At 39.3% G+C, this 21,891-nt stretch overlaps 1 protein-coding gene across 4 annotated transcripts in view; it reads left to right on the top strand.

Moving 5' to 3' along the window:
* Positions 1-21,891, top strand: part of zmym2 (zinc finger, MYM-type 2) — a 51,786-nt gene that overhangs the window by 12,163 nt on the left and 17,732 nt on the right. For all 4 annotated transcript variants that reach the window (XR_005992967.1, XM_041806721.1, XM_041806722.1 and 1 more), the window contains exons 2-9: positions 6,433-7,119; positions 8,635-8,803; positions 9,879-10,033; positions 10,582-10,730; positions 11,377-11,539; positions 13,433-13,645; positions 17,122-17,272; positions 21,289-21,404. Coding sequence is in view for 3 of the 4 variants with exons in the window: in XM_041806721.1 (XP_041662655.1) it covers positions 6,433-7,119; positions 8,635-8,803; positions 9,879-10,033; positions 10,582-10,730; positions 11,377-11,539; positions 13,433-13,645; positions 17,122-17,272; positions 21,289-21,404 (1,803 nt within the window). In the remaining variant the exon portion in view is untranslated. The remainder of the gene's footprint in view (positions 1-6,432; positions 7,120-8,634; positions 8,804-9,878; positions 10,034-10,581; positions 10,731-11,376; positions 11,540-13,432; positions 13,646-17,121; positions 17,273-21,288; positions 21,405-21,891) is intronic.

Below are 21,891 nucleotides of genomic sequence, written 5' to 3'. Positions count from 1 at the left end.
GACATTTTTAGGACAAGCTGCTTATTTGGGACCTTGTAAAGCATATGGATTGGCCAGATTCCATGTCTGTCATCAGGCAAATCCATTTTGCAAAGCCCCAATCTGAAACAGTTATGCCAGGTCTGAAAACAGACCTAACAGAGAATGAGGTGGTAGCTACAGGCGGGGTTTAGTTGTACCAGGAGAGAGTAGATATGGCTGCCTGGCAGTGTAACATTTAGCTCAGATGTAGCTAGGGGTTGACGTTACACCTGCCAACTAACCAAAAGCCAGTGGATTTCAGCTGTGGTGGGTAGCAGAATGACTTCTACAAGCCACATTGGCAGGTTGAATGTATCACTGATACAACCTGTGCTTCACTGTACCTGGCTGTTAGCACCAGTGGTTTTAAGTACATGCAATATGGCTGAACCCTTCCTCACAGGCCCATCCATAGTGTGCTGTTTTATATGTGCAAGGAAACGTTCTGTATTAAGTGAAGAGCTTACATTGATCAGTCAATGACGGAAAAATGGAGCAGTTGTTTCAGTTTATACCAGACATAGTAGTCAAAGTAGCCCTGAAAGCTTCTCTTGGCAGAGATGTTTTTCCACTTCGCTCAACCGGCATCGCTGTAGGTTTTATCCACTAACAGGCTCCACTGTTCATAAACCACGGCAAAGCCATTCTGTCTATCTCGGGTTACAACTGGATCTGCGCATGCCTGTAACCTAATTTTTTCTAGTCTCTCTGATTGACCAGTAATGAATGTGATTGAGAAGACGCTCATCCAGTCAGTCTCCGAGAATTTGTTTAGATTCCTGCCCTTCCAAACACTATATGGGATGAATGTGAAATATATCCCATGCAGTGGATATATGAAACATTATATCTGGCATGTCAAGTTTGCTTATTTGAACACAAAGGGCCAACATTTTCATCCCATCTTTACCCAGACATTTCCTGTCAGCCTATCTGTACTTTCAGCGTGAATTCAGGGTGAGCCTGAACAGGCATCACCATAAGTTTTATCCACCAACAGGCTCCACTGTTCATAAACCACAGCAAAGCCATTCTGTCTAGCTTGGGTTACAACTGGAGCTGCGCATGCCTATTACCTAATTTTTTTAATCTCTCTGATTGGCCAGTAATGAATGCGGCAGAGAGAACGCTCGTCCAGTCAATCTCCAAGAATTTTGTTTAAAGTCCAGGGTCCGACGTTAAGGTTTTTTCCTACTTGCCCTTCAGGGCAAGTGCTTCTCAAATCTACTTGCCACATCAAAATTCCTACTTGCCCTGTCCAGGAGGAACTTTTTCTGGCTGTCAAGTGCATACATTTTGCTCACAACATACTTAGAGCTAAAATCTATTGCCTGTTGACTGTGCAAAGCAATACACAGCCCTTCTTTCTTAAGAAAACTGTATTTATTAGGTACGTGTTAGCCCACTGAAAATCATATTCAACTTTGTACAGATCAGTGCGATGTGAAACCACACCAGGTTGTTTTCCCAAGAAATTCAAACTCAGGAATTTCATATTTACAATACTGATAATGTTTATTAGTAATAATAATAATAATAATAATAATAATAATGTAATTGATGAAACCAACTATTCTCAGAGGAAAATGAGGTCAGCAAAACACTGACACTAGAGAGGTGGCTGGGTCTGCTACATATGCACCAAGTATAAAATGGTGCTTTTCTTCTGTTTTTATTTGGTTTGTTCATCATGAAACTGAAGAAATTTTGCTGACACATGAAAATCAACCAATTAAGATTTTTCTTGTTTGATTAAAAATGTCTTCCCCAAAACTACATAGTACCCTTTTAAGGTGGCTTTCACACTAGGGGCCCAGTCCCGAATCCGGGTGCACTTGAGCCCAAAGTCCGGTATGTTTGGGTAATGTGAATGCAAACGAACCGTGCCCGGGCACCGGACCCAGGCCCACTTGGTGAGGTGGTCTCGGGCGCGATTCAAGTGGGCTCTGGCACAGTTCGGATGAGATGTGAATGCAACTGCGCTCGGATACAGGACAGAGCGTCCTATCAGCTTTATGACATCATTGTAAAAACTAAACTTCTTTCACTTTTCTCACATTTTTCCTCAATAAAGGGCAGAAATAATCAGAATCCAGCCAATAAATGGTCTGTTGTGACTCACCTTATGGATAAACACAAGTTGGAGTCAGTGAGAGGAGGTGCAAAGGCAATGAAAGACTCCTGTCACCTCAAAAACCGCTGCATCTCCGCAGCGCGAGCCCATTTAATCCTCTGAACTGCACATAGATGTGCAGATACGAAGAGCAAAGTTGCTGGCATCTTAAAAGTGATTTTAATTATCCATGGCTGCAGACAGACGTTTTGCCAGGTCAAAACAAAAATTATCTTTGCTCAGGTCATGACCCCAGTGGTTGCCATGGTAGCTGCTTCTTCTTTCTCCTCCTTCGCGGGGTTGTAAACCAGCTATGTGCATACCACCACCTGCTGTTTCAGACCGAGTAAATACGCAAGTGCGCCCTGGCACGGTTGATGTTGCTAGTGTGCACAAGCCATGGGGGGGGGGTAGGGGAGGTGGAGGAATGGTGCCGCGGCACGGTTCGAAACAACTGGGCCTAATGTGAAAGCGCTCTAAAGTGCTATTTCACACTTCCTCCCTGTAACTGTAACAGACCAGTGGTCCTCAACCTTATTTTACCAAAGAGCCACATTGTCTAAAAAATACTTTAGTGAGAGCCACAATACAAACCGGGAATGTAAGGTAGATAAAAGATCAGTTAATCTGTAGTTGAAATGATATAAAACAGTGGGTTGGTGGATAATTATGAGGTTAAATTGGATGCAAATGTCTGTATAGAGTCAGAAGAACCAATCTGTCACTGATAATGAGCATGTATTTATTTTATATATCACTGACATCAGGCTAAAACCTTGTATCTCAATTTTTCATGATTTAATTTGTTTTTATAAATCATATTTATATCATTTTTATAAATTATAAACCACTCATTCCCTGTAAAGTAAACATTTTGGAGATACCAATCTTTGGCCCATCACCAGCCTTATGAAAGTTTCACCTGGCCTAAAGTTTTTTTTGGATATTAGAATGTGCTGAGTTTGAGCTCTGAGATGCTTTTCAAAGAAATTATTAATATCTCACACTGGGGCATTTACTGTAGTTCTGTGGCTTTATTAACATAAAAGAGATGCTTTCTAAAAATTTTTCTGTGCATTATTAATCCTTTAGTAAAAGGGGGAGGGGCCTCATATATCTTTGCCCTGGGCCTTCAAACGACTAAAACCAGCCCTGTCTCACACCTGCAGCTCTCCAGACACATTGTTTCACCCTGCCTCATTTTGGAGCTTTGGTTTTATATTTTTGCTCTTTTGACGATATTTATGATCATTAGTGCATTAAAGATCAAATAAAACACCCACGTTTGGACAAATTTCACTAGATATTACATTATCTCCACATGTGATCCGTGTGTGTTATGCTCGTTGATGACGCGCATCGGCATAATTGTCAAAAGATATGAGTGTGAGAGAGCATCAGCAGGATTAAAATGAGGACATGGGAAGCTTAAGATTAAACACGACAGCACACCTCAATGAATGAGCAAACTGAAGAGATGCACCATCGGCGGACTTCCTCTGCTCTCCTCTCCTACACACACTCCTCCGTTGAGCGCATCCAACAGTAATAAAATACGGATTTAAAATAATAAACGTTTAAATTTGGAAGTTTGAGCCTGTCTTCTTTATGTGGGTAACAGATTTATTGATGTGACCTACCATAAATTGTTACTGATGACAGTGTTTGATAAAGGTTTTTAGTTAAAGTTTGTGCAGCTGTCTGCATGTCAGCAGACACGCTCAGCCAATAGAGGCAGCGACATACTGCATCTGGCTACTCGGGGGGCTCCGTAGTAACAGAAACGAGAGAGGAAAATAATGAAATAAATGAATAAAAAAGCTCAGGGTCATGGGTGCTAATCGGGCAAGTCCTTAAAAGTTTTGCTTGCCTGTCGGCTTTTTGAAGTTGCCCTCGGCATTCGGGCAACCGTTAATGTTGGACCCTGGAGTCCTGCCCTCCCAAACACTGTATGGGATGAATGTGAAATATATCCTATGCAGTGGTTATATGAAACATTATATCTGGCATGTCAAGTTTGCTTATTTGCACACAAAGGGCCAACATTTTCATCCCATCTTTACCCAGACATTTCCTGCCAGCCTATCTGTACTTTCAGCATGAATTCAGGGTGAGCTGATGTCTGAATGCATCAGGACAGGGTTGATCTAGCTCATTCTGAAAGCATATTGCAAGTCTGCTCCTTACTACCTTTTCTTTTTTCTTTTTTTTTTTTGATTTTCTTTTTTTATTTTTTATGCCTTTATTGACTGAGGGTCATGTTGGACAGAATCAGAAACAGGAATGAGAGAGCTGGGGAGAGACATGCCAGAAAGTGCCACAGGCTGGATTCAAACCCGGGTCGACTGTGTAGATGGGGCGCGCCTTAAACCAACAGGACACCTGCGCCCCCATAATCTTTTTTGGATTGCCAGTAAAGCACTGATTTTGATGCCTCATCTCGGTACCCCACCACCCCAACATGACCCCCTATCTCCCCAAATGAAAGGCATAAAATGAAGTTATTGAATTTCTGAATGTTAATTTGTACTGGCTATCAACTTTTTTCTAATTATTTGCTGTCCAGAGCTATGCCTGTGCTCTGTCTGTATTTTCCTATAAAGGACACAGTCACCCTAACTGAAACATTTACCTCTTTCGTCTTTCTTTTCTTATCCTATACTCGTATACTGAATCATTTATCATACCAAGACAGCTTTGATTCAGTCACTGCCCTTTTCCTTTTTAAAGAGATGTTTTTGGGCCTTTTATACCTTTATTTCTAGAGGAGGAGACTGGGTAGTCAGAAACAGGGTTAAGAGTGTGAGAGAGAGACATGCAGGAAAGGAGCTGCAAGCTGGACTTGAATCTGGGATGTCTGCATTCATTTGGCACAACCTCACCACTAGACTGTCTGTGCCCTGTTTGCTGACCTTTAACACACTGTTTCTTATCAATACTAAGTATTGATTTGGGCACCATTTAGGTACCGACACAATTTAACAAGTTTCGATTTAACAACAGTATTGGAAAAAACCTAATCACTACCCAACCCTACTTGCAGCTTGCTACAAAATTTGTGAGTGCTTTTCATGGCAAATCTGAGCAGATGAGGACAATTGTCTTACAACGGCTCAAGGCAGTATCATGACTACATGCTGCTTCCAGACAGGGGCAGTTTATTTTGCGAACCAACAGTCAAAGGTTTTGTGTTTTAGTCTAATTTGAAGCATGATGCTGTTCCCCCTTGCATGAAGTGGTGTTTTTTTTGCATGACATTATGTCATTTAACCAAGGAGGCTCAATAGCAGGATCAGTAAGCTCAAACATTATTGATTATCAGGAGTTGAAAAATACAGAACTACGTCTTCACAGAACCAGATTTGTCCTCCTCCATAACTGTGAATATTTACAATTACTTATATATAAATGCAAAGATGTCATCATGTCTTGCTTTGATGTTTAAAGGGGAATGTATGTGTATGTGTGGAAAAAGGAACTCAGGAAGATTTCAGGGGCAGTCTCCTGAAATTTTGTAGATGTTTCAGGAGTGGGAAAGCAGCTTCAATCACATGCAGTTCTTGATAAATTAAATGTGAACCAGTTCAAGGACAACTGGATAAAATAAAATCTTTGCTTTGAGTTTTTTAAATTATAATTCTACTGTTTTTTTCTGCTCAGCCTTTATGACAGTAAAGCCACTATCTTTTGAGTTGACAACTAAACAAGACACTTGGAAATGTCACTGGAGCATGTAAAACTCTGACTAATATTTAAATCAATTTTCTGACATCTTATTGGCTGAAACACTGATGTATGAATCTGGAAATTCATCAACAGATAAGCATCATAATAGCATCCATTATTGGTGATATACAGATGCAGATCTGCTTATTAAATTAGGGTCTTGTCTGTGTTTTGCATTTTAAAATGAACAACCTATTTCTGTAGCAAACTTGGTTCATAAATAAGTTGGATGTTTTAAAGGATCAGTCTGTTATTTATTTTTTTTTTTTTCTGATGTCCCTTTAATGTCATATATTTCAGAGATGGAAATTTTAGTTATATATTATTTTTAACTGTCGAACTTTCAATACATCCATGAAAATTTCATCCAGTTAAGACACTGGCAAAGGAAAAGTTGTAGCTAACAATGGTAATGAGTCACCAGGCAGAAGGAGGCTCTGTGGGTAAGGGGGAGGGAGCAGGGGGGTGCTCTGAGGACACCTGCTCTACCTGAACAGCTGTCGGGTTTCATGAAACCAATCACTGCTGCCGCTGCATCTCACTTTATTGTCCTCTTCTCTTTGTGCTGCCAGGTGGTTGCCTTAGTGATGGACGGGGAGTCAGAACCAAACCCTGCCGTAGCAGAAGAGGCAGGGGAGCAGGTGGAGCCCATCGATGCCACTCCCTCCCCCCAGCAAGAGATCACACCCACCTCAGAGGAAGCTGGGGAGGTTGAGGTGGATGAGGTGGCTGAGGAGACTGAGGAGGCAGTTTCCATGCAAACAGAAGATGGAGCAACAAAGGAGGGAGGTATGGAGGACAATGATGATGATGTGGTCCTAGTAGAGGAGGAAACCTCCCAACCATCTGCCACATCCCTTCCAGACGACACGCCAAGCACAGACTGTCCAGAGACGACTGCAGACATGTCTCCAGCTTCTCCTTCGTCTTCCAGCACAGCAGCAGCTCCTAAACCTCCAACCACAGCAGCAGAGCCCATCGTCATTGATGATGAGGATGACGCCGAGCAGAAAGACGCTTCCTCCTCCTCACCAGCGCCCCTTGGAGGCTCCTCCTCAGCACACTCGCCAGTTGCACTCAGCAGCACTGAGCCAGATTCAGAGATCAGGATTGCCAGTGTCACCACGCTGGGTTCAAACAGCCAGAAAGATGCAGTATTTGCAGTAAACACTCCACCACATTCAGGAGACGACCAGGGAGACATGAATCTGATGATTACCTCGGTGACATCACTGCAGGGAGGGGATGCAATCACGGTGGTGAGAAACCCCTCAACTCATTTTATTTATACATACTAGAGTTGTTGCGATACTGGAATTTTAATCTTAGATATGATACAAGTGAAACCAAAGTAATCAAAACCTGTTAGATACATTCACAACAAATCTAGGAATCCTATCCATCAAATACTAGATAACTTCCTGTTTAATGACCACAAATTGCAAGTAAACTCCTTACGGCTGGCCACATGCTAACCAGCCTATTTTACTATAACATTCTACCTTTTATGTAGAGTTTGCTACGTAGAAACCTATCGATGGAAGGATTCTACGTTACATAAGCCCCACCTTTTTAGTGAAGATTTTTCAAAGCAGATGTCTGTTTGAGCAAATTAAAAGCCATAAAATGCAGATTTTTATCAGTGTCAGTTAAATGTCAGAAATAACACCAGCATTGATGTGTTTCATCATAGTTCAGTCAGATACCTCAGTGTACAGCTGAAAAAATGTTAGTGTTCACTACCACTTTAACGAGTGCCAGTTTACAAGGAAAAAATACTTTTGTAGTTTCATCATTGATCTCATTTTGTATCTTAAATTTCTACAGATTTGAAAACCACAGAGCAATATTTTTTCCCTCAGATATTTAAGTATAGAGAAGGAAGGGATCACTGAAATAGGGAGGATTAAATGATCTACCCCAAATCTTTGATGCTGATTCAGTTTCACGTCCATCAACAATCAAACTGGGCTGCATGTGCCTTCGAGCTCTGCACATATACTTAAAATCAAGTCCAAATAAATGTCAGGAAACCTGATTTATGGACACATACCAATGTCCATGGTCCACTGTTTTTTTAGTAAACAGTGTGAATCTGTTGAGTCCAAATGTCCCTAATTTAAACAGATATTAGTCTGTTTCCTTCCCATTTTTGTTTGTTCATCATTGAGCAGACAGCAGTGTTATGGCACATTTTTTCCCACTCTGCCTCACAGAGCAGGTATGTCGTGTACTAAAAGTGACATCCTTGCATAAACTCTATATTTTACCAAATATTGAAAAATGGTTTTGCACATTGTATTTTTAAATCATTTTTTGCAAGCCTCTTCTGAGAAAATGTAGTTATTCTGAGATGGCAGGCATTCACAAATGCACTGAAACATTGCCCATTTTTGTGCAATTTACACAGTGTGCCACAATTTTTGATGGAATCATCCCACTCTTACTCGCCAATCTTTTGAAATTAGTGTAGATTATTTTAAGTTTTAGTACTTTTTGATTCTATACAAGCAGGGACTGGATCATATAGAATATGATATCTATAATGTATCAAAGTCTTAAAACATTTTCTAACCTTACTTTTGCAGGCAAAGTGTTTAATGTTATGTAAAGACACTGCACCGAATTTTGTTCTTTTAGGTGTAACCAGCAGCTTCATGTTAAATGAGTAAGGGATGCTTGCTGGGTCAACACATTTCACTGTGAAGGACATTTCCTGTCTGATGTTTGTCCACGATGAGGAGAAGCTTAACTTAAACCTCTCATCCATCCAGGCAGGTGAAAGCCAGGCAGAGGAAAATGGTCTTCAGATCAGCAACGCGTTCAGCCTGAATCCAGACACCCCTCCTGGTCGACTGACTGCTTCCTTCAATCCCGGGAGAGGCTCAGGTCCCATGGGTCAGCTGGTGCAGAATGGCGACACGGGGACGCACAACAGAGCAGGTGATGAATGAAAGGTTTAAAAAAAGAAAAAATAGCAAAAAAAAAAGTCACTGGTCAAGTTAAGGTACAAAATAAGAGGCTTTGATAACTCCCAACAGTTCATTTTCACCTTAAAGTAGTCAGCAAAATCATCCTCATCACCAGGGAGCAGGCCAAGTGATTCATTTTGAGCAACTGGCATGTTTCTGTCACTGCTGCTTGCAGGTTTGTCCCCAAACTCTTACCTATCTGACTGACTGTTTAGCCTATATCTATTTAGTTCAACTTGATTCAGAGGCTTTATGTGCATAATGTTTCAGAAACTATTTTGTCAAATGTGCTTATAACAAAATCGTTATATTCTCAGCCCTAAAAGATGAAAACATATCAATGAAAATATAATCTACCAAATGTTGAATAATACTGAGTTGATAGAATGTCTGAATCAGCTTATAGACTGAATTTACTTACAACAGTTGAAACTGGATTAAATTTGTTCTGCAAACAATGCAAAGTCATTCACTGAAGCACATGATTGGCAAATCAAATAAGGGGCAGCACACATTGGTTGAATTGGTGGATTACTTTGTGGTGTTAGAGGCACTTTGTGATGACTTTTGGCTAATCTCTTGTACAGACGGGCCTCTTCGAGTGTCTTTTCTCTTTCCTAAATATGAGCATGCTGATAAATGCTGCATGCAGAGTTTTGGTTTAAACGCTTTCTGGTGCAGCTGCATTTCCACTGAAAAAACAGCAATTCTGTGTCATGCAAACTCTGAATCAGGGTTAAGAATATTGACTCATTGTTTTACTTTAGCTTTTCCTTGAATATACCTCTTCTTCCGTCTATGCCATGGTTACATCTGTGTGAGGTTGTACATGCTTCCTCTGGCCTGACAGTAACCTGAATATGATTCTGTGGGTTTATGATCGCTCCATTCTTATTAGATTGTACAGATATGAGTAAGAAGAACATCTGCAAAGCTTCTACCAAAGGGCTTAAAACAACCTTATTTCAAGTCTGTTTTATTGGAAAAAATTACTTGAAGCCTTAAAGTCCAGACTGTTGACTTTTCTTGTCTCCTTTTTCCTTTAGACTCATGGATCTCCCAGTCAGCTTCAGTCCCCCGTAACCAGAAGCAGACAGGGGTGGACTCTCCGTCTCCAGCCACATCCCTCCCAAAACCTCCAGGCCAGTCTTCCTCATCTACTTCCTCTTCAGGCTCTCAGCCACAGCCCAGGACGGTCAAGGTGAGACACGTCTGGCAGTTATGTACGGTGGTTCTCAACTGGTCAAGCCTCAGGACCACCATCAACTACTCAATGAGACATTGTGACCAAAATTTCAAATATTTTTCTACCAATCAGATTTGTTTGATGAAAAATAGTACAGTTTGGAATTCATACAGTACAAAATGTGACATATAAAAGACACAGGGCAAAACAAGCATGTTCTAAGAGTTTCATGGACTTGTGTGCACATTTTTTTGTCCAGGAATAAATTGGCAACCCAAAAAGGAGGGCTCTGTGTCCATTGTTTTCCAATGACCAATTTAAGATGAAAATAATTGTTAGATGCTGTGATTATTCTTAACTTTTTTTAACTGAACTGTTATGAAGTTACTGTACAAAGTTGCACACTTTGTTTTGATCAAAGTCTGAAAGTCTATAGGACTTGAATATATCTGTTAATATTATATTGAAGAGTATGAGTTCTACTTGCTGCTAACAGAGTGAAGCCATTTGTTTCTTTTGATAAACTTCCTGGCAGTAAAATAATTTGTGTTTGTTTATCCCAGGTGACCTGTGCTAACTGCAAAAAGCCGCTGAAGAAAGGACAAACTGCCTACCAGCGTAAAGGCTCCACCCATCTGTTCTGCTCCACCCCCTGTTTGTCTGCCTTCTCACACAAACCTGCCCCCAAGAAGAGCTGCACCATGTGTAAAAAGTGAGTTTGTGCTTTGAATTTAGGATTTCACATAAAACACAGGGGGTTAAATGGTGAACCAAGCCTGGAAAGCAAAATGTTTTTTTATTTTACACCAAGTTATTTGCGCTTTTGTGGGATTTAAACAGTCTTTAATGCCTGACATCACAGGAACACCAGGCAAGATCATCTTTAAAACCATGACAAAAATGTAGACTTTGCATAGAATAGTCCAAAGAGGAGAACTGAGCCCGAAATTGTCCCTGTTATCTTAAGGCCTGTGCCCGGCTTTAGTTGTATTCACCAGTTATTAGATGGCATGTAACCCATGTGAGGGCAGCATCCTTAAACAATGTCAGTTTTCATATCTGGATGTGTGCATGGGCAATCTACATACATATTAAACGTCCAGATGTGCACCATTTAATAAAACATGTGCTGCCTTCCAAGAAAAAAAGGATAGTTTAGGAATACAAGTTGACTTTAAGAGGAAGCATCAAGCTGTATTTAGTCATGTTGTGGTAGAAAAGATATATGTATCTGTAGGAATCTGGTGATAATTCCTGTATTTTCTTATTGCTGTATAACCCCCCCCCCCCCCCCAATAATGGCCTGTCTAGTTATGGTTACATTTCAGCAGATTAATGAACGTGTGTTTCTCTTTCAGGGACATCACAAACATGAAGGGTACCATCGTAGCCCAGGTCGACTCCAGCGAGTCTTTCCAGGAGTTCTGCAGCACGGGATGTCTCGGAGCGTACGAGAACAAGCAGAACCCACCAAAATCAGGCATCAAAACCAAATGTACCGTCTGTGGGAAGCTCACAGAGGTCAGTCTGCTAATCCCTTAAGGATCTGAGTGCCTGCTGGCAGTCCGGCAGATTCTTTTTTTTTTTTTTTTTTTTTTTTTTTTTTACCATTCAGTTATTTACAAAATAAATGTTCATCACTATACCACATGTTATACACCACCAGAAAGCTCTAATTCTCAGGATTCTGATTATGTAAACATTCCAGGATAAAACCACCATGGCAGCCACAATCAATGCATTTGTCAGGCAAAAACAACAAAATAATAATAAATGACACAGCTCCCCATTAGAAGCTCTCCTGTACTCTCCTGATTATTATATTTCATCAAAAACAGTCCAACTACATCAGAAAGGGTCCCCAAAAATTTAGCCCAGAATTTTTACATTCACAAAGATCTATGGACTGGTTTTGTATGATATGAATTTGCTGCTGTTGTTCTCAACAGTCCTTTGTATTTGCTGTAATGTGTTTTTTCCAGGCAGTTACAACAATGCTATATAGGAAAATGTCTGCAAACTTTGAAAACACCTGATCTTTTCCTCACAAAAACAGCTGTTTAATCCTATTTGTCTGTTCTATTGTTATCAGCTTTGAACGTGAACTAGCTAAGGCTCCATGCTTACAAGTTTTTTAGCTGATACCTCCCAACTACAGACATCTACAGGCCTCTGTTTCATAATAAAAATTCAGGCGTAAAAAAGAAGTATTTTGTTTTTGTTGTATTACTCAATAGCAGTGGCAGCTAAAGTGAGTCTGGGAGTGTAGGAAGAAACTTCAGAGTGTTACCTTTCTAAAGACACCTTGTTTGTGCTTTTACTCAGAATGGTTCAAACACAGTCATTCTCAGCCCCAGCAGAGTAGGAACACTTTAATCCTGATACATATACATGAATTCTGTTGCATCCGATCATTCTTTACTTTAACAAATTTTGTCTTATCCATCAACTGACTTTCTCTCACCTCTGTTGGAAAGCCTCGGTCTCACCCTCTCCCTCTTACTTTTATTGTCTTCCTGCTCAGGTCACTTTCATTCAATATTTATTTGTCTTCTTCCTTGTGTGACTTTACTCTTCTCTTGTTTCTTCCCTCTTTTCCTTTGTCTGCACATTTTCAGCATGGTTTTTCATATAGATATTTAGCTCAGTCTGCAAAAACAGCTTTATTAGTCTTACAGAAAAGTTGAGAATATGTTCCATGGTGTCATCTTTGAATTTATCAGTAATTTATCACAAAATTTTTTAGAAAAACAATGAATTAAACATGAAGTTACACGCAAGCTAGGCACATCTTTTCTGTGATATAATTTTTAGCGCTTATACTAAGTGTAGAGTCGTTGGATTGTCTATTACCTGCAACAAAAAGCCGCCTAGCAACAAAAACAATCTGCATGATGGGACATCTTTAAATCGACTGCATTATTTATGCCATCTTAATTTTCACTTCACTATAGAGGCAATAGAAGTGCCTTTGCCAAACTAAAAAATGCATGAGTAACTTAAGAAAATACATGAATTGTTTTGATCTTACTTCATCAAATTAATTAAAAATAAAATACTTTTTTATAATTCGAATTAAGCTTTCACATACTCTACAATTAATTGCTTTATTGTTTAATTTTTCAACTCTTATCATTATCATTCATTAAATTCTATTTATTTTCTTGTTTTTATATGATATATAACCAGATGTAGGATTTTTTTCATGCTCAGGTGAAGTTAACCAACACATAAAGTCACATAGTTTCTGTCAAAAAGGAAACGTTAAGTATGTGCCACTGTACATTAGATGATATACATATAATTTTTCACATAGTGATATCTGCTCTTCTCCAAAATTAAAGGGGCCATATGCAGCTTTTGACAAATTTATATCAATTTGGAGTTAAAGACTGTTTATTTTTCTGCTAACAGATCCGACACGAGGTCAGCTTCAAGACTGTGACCCACAAGATCTGCAGCGATGCCTGTTTCAACGTTTACCGCAGAGCCAACGGGTTGATCATGAACTGTTGCGAGCAGTGCGGGGACTACCTGCCGAGCCGAGCGTCAGCCAACCACTTCCTGCTGGTGGACGGCCAACAAAAGCGTTTCTGCTGCCACAACTGCATCAGGGAGTTCAAGCAGGTACTGAAGAGCTAACCACAGGCCACATGTCTGTCAGATTTACCTGAATGAAACCTCGTTTATTTTATTAAATCAAATCCACCCGAAATTTCGCTTTGGTTTCACAGCAAAGATTTTAGTCCAGGGCAAAATGTATTTTTTGTTGACTAAGCTGTGCTCCTTCAAAACAAGAGAAGGACAGTTTTATTGTCATTGTCCCCATGACAGTAAAACGAAGTATGCAGCACACCATCATTGCAACAAAAAAAGAAAAAAATAGCTGGAATAAAAACAGAAGAAAGAGAATGAACCGTGCCAAGAAAAGGCCACACTGTTAAAATTAATGACACTGTGTTAAGATTATACTCTGTGTTTAAAATTACTTTAAAAGGTACAGGGGAAACAAGTGTGCCTGCATCAGTTTTGGAATAAAATGAATTGCAAAAGGTCCAAGAGGTGAATCATTGTTGACTGAAACCACAAATTTGCCTGTTTGGGAGCCTATTTCTCTATTGCCTATTGAGAAGAAAATGAAAAGGGTTTAGGCCTAATATTTGGAGAGGAGAAAAAATACTTGAATGTGGACTGAATGAAGAATAAATGGGGACTGCAGATAAGGAAATGTGCAAGAACCGCTTAATTATTATTCTTTTGTGGATACTTTTGTAATACCAAATGTTTAAAAACAGTGCAGTCTCTTTTATTTTAATGATTTATAACATTTAAATACAGACAACTTTACAACTAAATAATCTATTTCATAAGACGGATACAACATCTCATTTTTACCAGTATCATCAAAGTGAAAAATTCTGATATAATGACAACCTCAGTTTTTAATGTAGAGTCTGTATGTTGTGTGCACTGGAGCCCAAATGTTAGCTCTCTTCCTTGTCTCTTCTAAACTTCTCATAATTCAGTTTTAACTGAATAACTTGCCGCTAAATTTTGTTGTGATTCAATATTTGCCAGATATAAGGAGGTGGAATTTTATTTGTTGCTTGGCAGCAGCAAGAGCTTATTGAACATCCTGAACTTCACCAGTAATCAGACTGCTCAGTGAAGTTAACATCCCTGTGAGTCTTTCAAAGAAATACTTGGATGATGTGAAGATTCCTCAGTAAGCAAAAAAGAAGCTGTGGCTCAGTCAGTCATCTCTCAACCAGCCACCTGTTGATGTGTCCTTGGGCAGGACACTGAACCTGAAATTGGTGTTTGAATGCCTGTGAATGAGAGGTTAAAACTGTCGGACCATTCACATAACAGCCTCTACCATCAGTGTCTTTTTTTTCAAACAGTGGGGAATTGTATCAAAAGTATAAGATAAGCACAGCGTAGGCTTTACTCTCTCTGCAGCTGCATCGATGTTTCAGCCTCTTCATTACTTGCAGCGATGACTGACTCAAAATCCTTCCATACTGCTGATGATATTAAGCCTTTGGTTAACCAGGAAAAACTCACTTAGATTAAAATTCTGCTTTCCGCTAAAACTGGCGCTTTAGCTGCATCCATGCTAATGTCTTCCGTCATAACGGCATCAGCCTCTTGTTGTTGCTAGCTTACGTCACAACTCCTGTCGCTGTGCTCGAAAGTACTGCCCCTTGTTGCTGATTTGTCCTGTCACTTTCTAACCGGGCCCAAATGGTTCCGACGGGAGCTTTGCAAGAAGGATTCGCCAGTGAGAATTATGGAAACAGGTGTATCCATCTGCTTTGCAAGGTTAACGGACATTTTGACTGGTTATATTTTTATCTGCCAGACATCCGCCCTTGAAACTGGCCAATGACCGGCAAATGCCGGTTGACGGAAACTCAGACCCACTCTTCACCTAAGTTTGTTATACAACTGATTCGTGAGTCGGCATTCCCCTAATTCACAACCACAGGAGGTGCTCCATAAGTAGTTAAGTGTTTCTCAGTTCTGATTCTTTTTAAGGCTTGATCATTAAGTTCTCTTTAAGCAGGTGCAGAACATATTTCAACATGTCACCTAAAGCTCCACAATGTGGTACTTAAATGCCTATTTATAGTGAACATACTGAACAAAGTTTACAAACTAGGCCTCGAAACAAGCTAGTTCAACCTGAAAGGTTACCTGTGGGTGTTGCTCAAGGTTAATAAACGGTTTAGCTGCAGCTTTCTGGTGGTAGATGCTCCAGTTAAGCCAGCAGCCGGGGCTCCTGTCCTTGTATGTTGTTTAAATACTTATTGCATCACTGGAAAATGAAACATTCCCATGAATTCCCTCCACAGTTAAAATTTTTCAAATAATCAACATTTTGAATGTCATTCTCGTTTTAAGTGTCATGGCAAAAACAAGATTATCTCCATGTGCTGTCATTTGATCATCTCCTGGAAATGCACATGAAATCACAGTTTTAGTGGCTCAGTTAGACAGCTGACCTTGAATCATCAGAACCTGGGTTCAGTCCCCAGATGTGCCCAAGTCTCTCCACCAACAGCAGGGGTGCTGTGGTGCTATTTGATAGTTGTAGTGTGCTGATGGCAGATGCTTCAGTATAGGAAGCAGTAAAGGCTCCTGCAGCAATAGCAGTAGGCTGTGCTCAGTTTGCCAGCTCTCACACTGCAAGTTGCCACATTTGAGTTGAGTATGCATGCTTGAAAAATATAGTTAGGAAGTTCTGAATTGACCACTGGTTGAAGCACAGCAAATGATGAAATGCTGTTTAAATAGACGTTTTCACCTGCTGTTATTAGATTATTAGCATTTAATGCTGTATGTAGCATTTTGCAGTATGTTTAGCATGTTAGTATTATGAATCATATTTCCAAGTTTCAATACTTTAGTACTATTAGTTTTTGAGATATAACGGTTCAAAATCTGCTACCATAGCTGCTATTATAGATTTTAATTTTTCAAAAATTCATATAAAATCACTTTGATGTGATATCTTCAAGAAAAGTCATAACACACATCTCCATCTTAAGATGTTGTATGTTTCAAGTCCCTAGCACAAAATTTATAGGGCTAAATACAAGCCAAAGTTTTTGCTATATTAATAATAAAGTAGTATAAAGAGCTAGGATAACATACACTGCTGTTAGCTCACACACTAGTTATTGACTATACTTCACTGGAGATTCTGGTAATGCCCAAGTTTAACTGAGATGGAATCCTTAAAAGATATAAAACAGAATCCTCTCGGGATTTCCAACAAATCCACCAAACATTTCTAATCCAGAGTAGATGATAAATCACGATTTCCCATTATTTGTGATATTCCTTTTTTCTTTAGTGCAAGCTTTTTTTCCTCCATTGGGTAGTGGAAACTATGAATCAGTATTTTCATTGTGGTTCTGTATGGGTACATGCCAGTGTCAGTGTGTTTTAGTTGCAGCTTTTTGGGGATTTGAATGAGCCGAAATTTCATAATTTGTAATTTTATCTGTTAAATCTCATTTCCACGTTTTCTTTAAAGCTTATTGACATATCAAGTATCTTGTTGCTTTAATGTGATGTTTCCATCTCTGTCCCAGGCCCACAGTAAACTTGCGAGCTGCCACACTTGTAAAACGCTGATAAAGACTGGGGAGGTGCTCCATAGCATTGGAGCAGGCGGCGCCATGTGTTCCTACTGCTCCGTCAACTGCATGAACAAGGGCAAGCTGGCAACGACGTCCTTCATCAGTGAGTAACGGGACAGCTTAATAGCACAAACAAAGCTGCAAACTTGGAAGAGGCACAGATATAAAGCTTTCCTGACATTTGTCCATCAGAAATGAACATTTTATTTTAATTTGTCATCAAGTTATTTACTTTAGACCAGAGTAAGACCTCCAGATAAGAATCTACACAGCCTTTAGTTTACATTGGCATTGCAAGGTTATTTTTCTAAAGGCTCTGAGTGGACCATAGCAAAAATGTTAGAACAAGACTAAGTAAAAAAAAACCTAGTATATGGCTGACTACAACTATCTGGGATGCCTGTTGAAATGCCTGACTGGCAGACTAATTTTGTCATTGTTATTTTTTGTGAGCCAAATTTATTGTGGCTTCTTAAATGTACATAGCTACATGCTGTCCTCTCTCTCTCTGTCTCTCCTCTTAATAAAGCTCCTCTCTGTGTACATATGAAACCCTACGGAGACATGTGTCAGACTTCACTGATAGAGACAGACAGTGTCATTGGAGATTAATTGTTTTTTTTTGGCAGATATAAGTCTTTAATGGTAGTAAGTTTATACTAACAGTAAAACACTGTTAGTGAACTGTTTATTCTAAAATAGAAGAAAATCTGCAGCAGGTTTCACGAACATTTGTAATTCTCCTCAGACAGGTGTGTAAGGGTCTTTATATGTGTAACATTAAGCTGAATTTCTACTTTAGTGTTCCTATTGTTTTTTATATCCGTTAATTATCAGTAAACAGCTCATTTATCATATTCCCTGCAAATAAAGACGTGCCAAACATTTAAGTAGCATTTTCTGAACATGCAGAGAATTTAATATTTATTTCTTCCCCATAAACATATAGTATTAATGGAATATTTACCAATTTTTTTATTTATTTATTTTTTTTGACATAGTGTACACCCCTGGCTCACTCGGGTGACAAAGAGACACACAGCTGGAGCGCACACACACAGCACTGACACTCTGGTTCTCCGTGGTCAGAGAGGAGCTTGAAGACGAGAAAGTTCTGTTGTTTATCCTCCAGTATTCTGAAACTTTTGCCCTCAAAAGATTGAGTCTACACTACTGAGATGTTAGCGTGCGTTTCAGTGTAGGTGTGTGTGTGTGAGCATTGCGTTTGTGTGTGTGTCAGTCTTATGAAGCATGAAAGCAGATGAGGATGAGAGGAGAGTAGCAGACTCTGCTGCGTAAAACAAGCACGAACGGTCAAAGATAAAGGGACGATTGGAGAAAGAGTGACAGGGGGACAGGAGATCATGATAGAAAAATTAAAAACTGAAGATTGTGCACAAGTCTCAAATCATGAGTCCGAATCAAGCACAAGAACAGCAGTCCAGTTCGGGGTAAACAGCAGCTGTCCTACTGCGACATCCAAACTAACTAATGCCGGACAATATGGACAAGCCCACCGCCATGATCAAAAAGCCATGCCTTAACAGACCGGGAGTAGAGCAAGAACATTTTTTTCTGTCACAGAAAGCTTTCCGTGTTGCTCTCAGCACTGTGACAAAGAAATTTGTTGGTCTGGCTAAGGCCGAACTAACATTCAGCAAGCAGCCGTAAATACAAGCACAACTTGTAACCCCTTCCCCCTTTAACTATCTCATGCTGAAGCGGGTTGGCAGAAGAGCAAAAGCACCCTTTCTGTTACAGAAAGATTTTAGTGTTGCTGTCTTCGCTGATTTTAATAAAGAAATGTCCATTTTTGACAAAGTCCTGCTGTGACTTATTCAGAGCTAATCGCTACACGAGCAGCTGTTGTCCACAAGCATTCACACAAGAAGTTACCTTTTTCCCTCAACTATCACATAATCATGCCAAAGCAGGTCAGCAGAAGAGTGAAAACATCTTTCCTGACATGAAAAGCTTATAGGGTTGTTTATATTCTTTGTCATACAGAAAAGTGACCCAGTTCTGGTTAAACAGAGGCCATGCTAAAGCTATATCTGAGTATTTAGAGCAGTGGAGGCAGCCATTAGAGGGCTTTCAGCACAAGTAAACCCCGCCCATAGCACAACTCTGTATGTATGGCTCTAGTGAACACAGTGGAGGCAGCCATCACTGCCAGCATTCAGTACAAGCAAACACAACTTTGTATTGTAAGGCTTATAAATTAGCGTCACTCAGTCAGTTACTTATCGATTTACTTACTTACTTACTCAGACACAGACATTGCCATGTTTAGGGCTGACCTCAGCGGTCAGCCAAATATCTATCTTTCTAAAGGCCATGTAGCCTTCGGTTTGTTAACAGAATTTCCCTCTCTGAATTCATTAAAGTTTTTTATTCACTCGTTTCTGTGCCCAATTAGTAACTATCTAGAAAGATACAAAACCTTATCGATTAACCTTGCATTTCTAAAATCAATATTGTAGAGAGCTTTTCATAAAATTGAACTCAATTATATCTACAGTAGCAATATAAGTAGCAATTTTAGTTATTGAGTTTATTTCACTACAAGGTAAACTTGGGGTGCTTCAGATGGTGGTTGAAAATGTAGAAATGTAAGACTAGAATAATAACTTCTTTGATCACAAATGAACAACAAAATCAATACAGTTAAAATTCATCAAATTAAAATAAAAAGGTAACAGAAATACCTGGACGTCTTTCCTATTGCACACTGGAAGTGATGAAGACCTGTTTATAAAGTGTGTATTTTTGGAATTGATTTAAAACATAAAATCTGATTTTGCTGACCAAAATTCCTTAATCAGTTACAGGTTTATAATTAAAAACAGACATTAGTTTTCACTCTGGACTGTAGCGCAAGCAAAGTGCTTTGTTTAAGGATCTACAGCTGTGTTTGGCCTCGCAAGTGATCAGTATTTCTTAATTTTAGCACAGTTTTTATTGTGAAAAATTCAGAAATAAAATCACTAGGAAAGATTAGCCTCATTTGTGGTGCCATTCAAAGCTGTGATTTTTACACCCATGTGACATTTCACCTTCACCATGAATTTCGCAGATGTGAAAGGGGGCATGAGGTGATCCTTTTGTGCCTCTGTCCCCTCGAACATACTAAATGTACAAATATCTCAAAACGCAAAGACGGTGGAAGGAGCTTCACTATTGTCTTATGAATAAAGCAGATAACTTCCAGTGCTTGAACATGCAGCAAACTCAGTTTATTTGAAGCCTCCACCTAAATATGGTAAACTACCACAAAATTTAAAAAATACCCCCCAAAAATTTGTAATAATTATGTTACATTACAATACTGCTCAGTGCTGGGCATTTTTGTGCCTTTAAATAAAAAAACTAATGAATCTTACTGGTAGCCTGTAAAGGTGCCCTAAGCTTTTTTTTTTGACTGAAACATTTAAAGAGTTGCTATCGTCTGTACTGGATGAATTAAAATGCTCCTTTTAAAATCAACATCAGAAACAACTGATGTGTTTTTGATACTTTTATGATTTGAGTGCAGAAGCCCTCAGAGAATTGAATCCCTACCTTTTATTTTACCCTGTTTTTTCTGCTTTATTCTGCTTAAATTAGTAAATTTGGCTTGTTTTTCTTGAGATATCAAGAAAAACAAGTCTAGACCTTGTGAAACAATTTACTCGAAATCATAGGAAAATTGAGTAAATTAAAATGTATGGGTGTATGTCTGCTGCTGTAGAAGAGAGCTACCTGTTCCTCTGAGGACGAGTTAATGTCGGGCTCATGATTTAATTTTTAACTGCTTTCACTTCAAGTTTAATTTGCTTCACTAAATTAAGAAGTCTTCAATTAAATATTTAAAGTCCTTGAGACAGTTTCTAAAAGATAAACAGCAGTTTGGATAATAATGTCTTGAATTAAATACATGTGCCTTTATGCTGGAAAGACAATACTATATTTATAGAGATTCTTCTAAGCTTTGTGTCCACTTATGATCATCAGTAAAGTAAGTATGATGATAAACACTGAGAAGTCAGTAACTTGTATAAAAGATGGCAATACAAAGACACAATCTTGCTTGATGACTTCAATTTTGTGAGTGTTTTTTGTTTTATCGTTTGTGTGCAGACACAGAGCCAACATGTCACTTCTGTAAGAGGAACTCTTTACCGCAGTACCAGGCCACGCTGCCAGAGGGGAACATCCTCAACTTCTGCAGCTCACAGTGCGTCACCAAGTTCCAGGTGAGGGGTCTCATGGCATTTCAAACACGCATAAAAACCATTATATGGTCAAAAAACATCACAGTATTAAAAATAGAGTTTTCCACCAGAGGATATTCATGTCCTCATGATGTATTCTGACGGTATGAAACAAAGCATTTGTTTCTGTGATAATGAAGCTGCATTCTGCTAAGGCAGTTCACGTGTATACTAATCTCATGCAACAAAAACTTGGAATGATTTAATCAGAGGATGGTCAACTCAGATATTCAGCTCTCCTCTTCATAAGAAGTGTTAGGTCGACCCCCATGTCCCAGCGTCTCTACCATTAGTAAAGACAAAATGTTATGAACCCTGAAGGAATGAGAGCCAGAGTTGTAAAGTTATAAAACAAAATAATCACACACATCGTCATTAAAACAGTAGCATAAATTATCATGTTCCCTTGGTAGAGTCAGTGACCTGGTTAGCATTTAGCACCATGATGCATAAATTTACAGTTTAATTA

The sequence above is a fragment of the Cheilinus undulatus genome, linkage group 15 (assembly GCF_018320785.1).
Source record: "Cheilinus undulatus linkage group 15, ASM1832078v1, whole genome shotgun sequence".
Taxonomy (NCBI): Eukaryota; Metazoa; Chordata; class Actinopteri; order Labriformes; family Labridae; genus Cheilinus; species Cheilinus undulatus.
The sequence above is the reverse complement of the archived record's forward strand: the minus strand, read 5'-3'. Positions and strand labels throughout refer to the sequence as shown.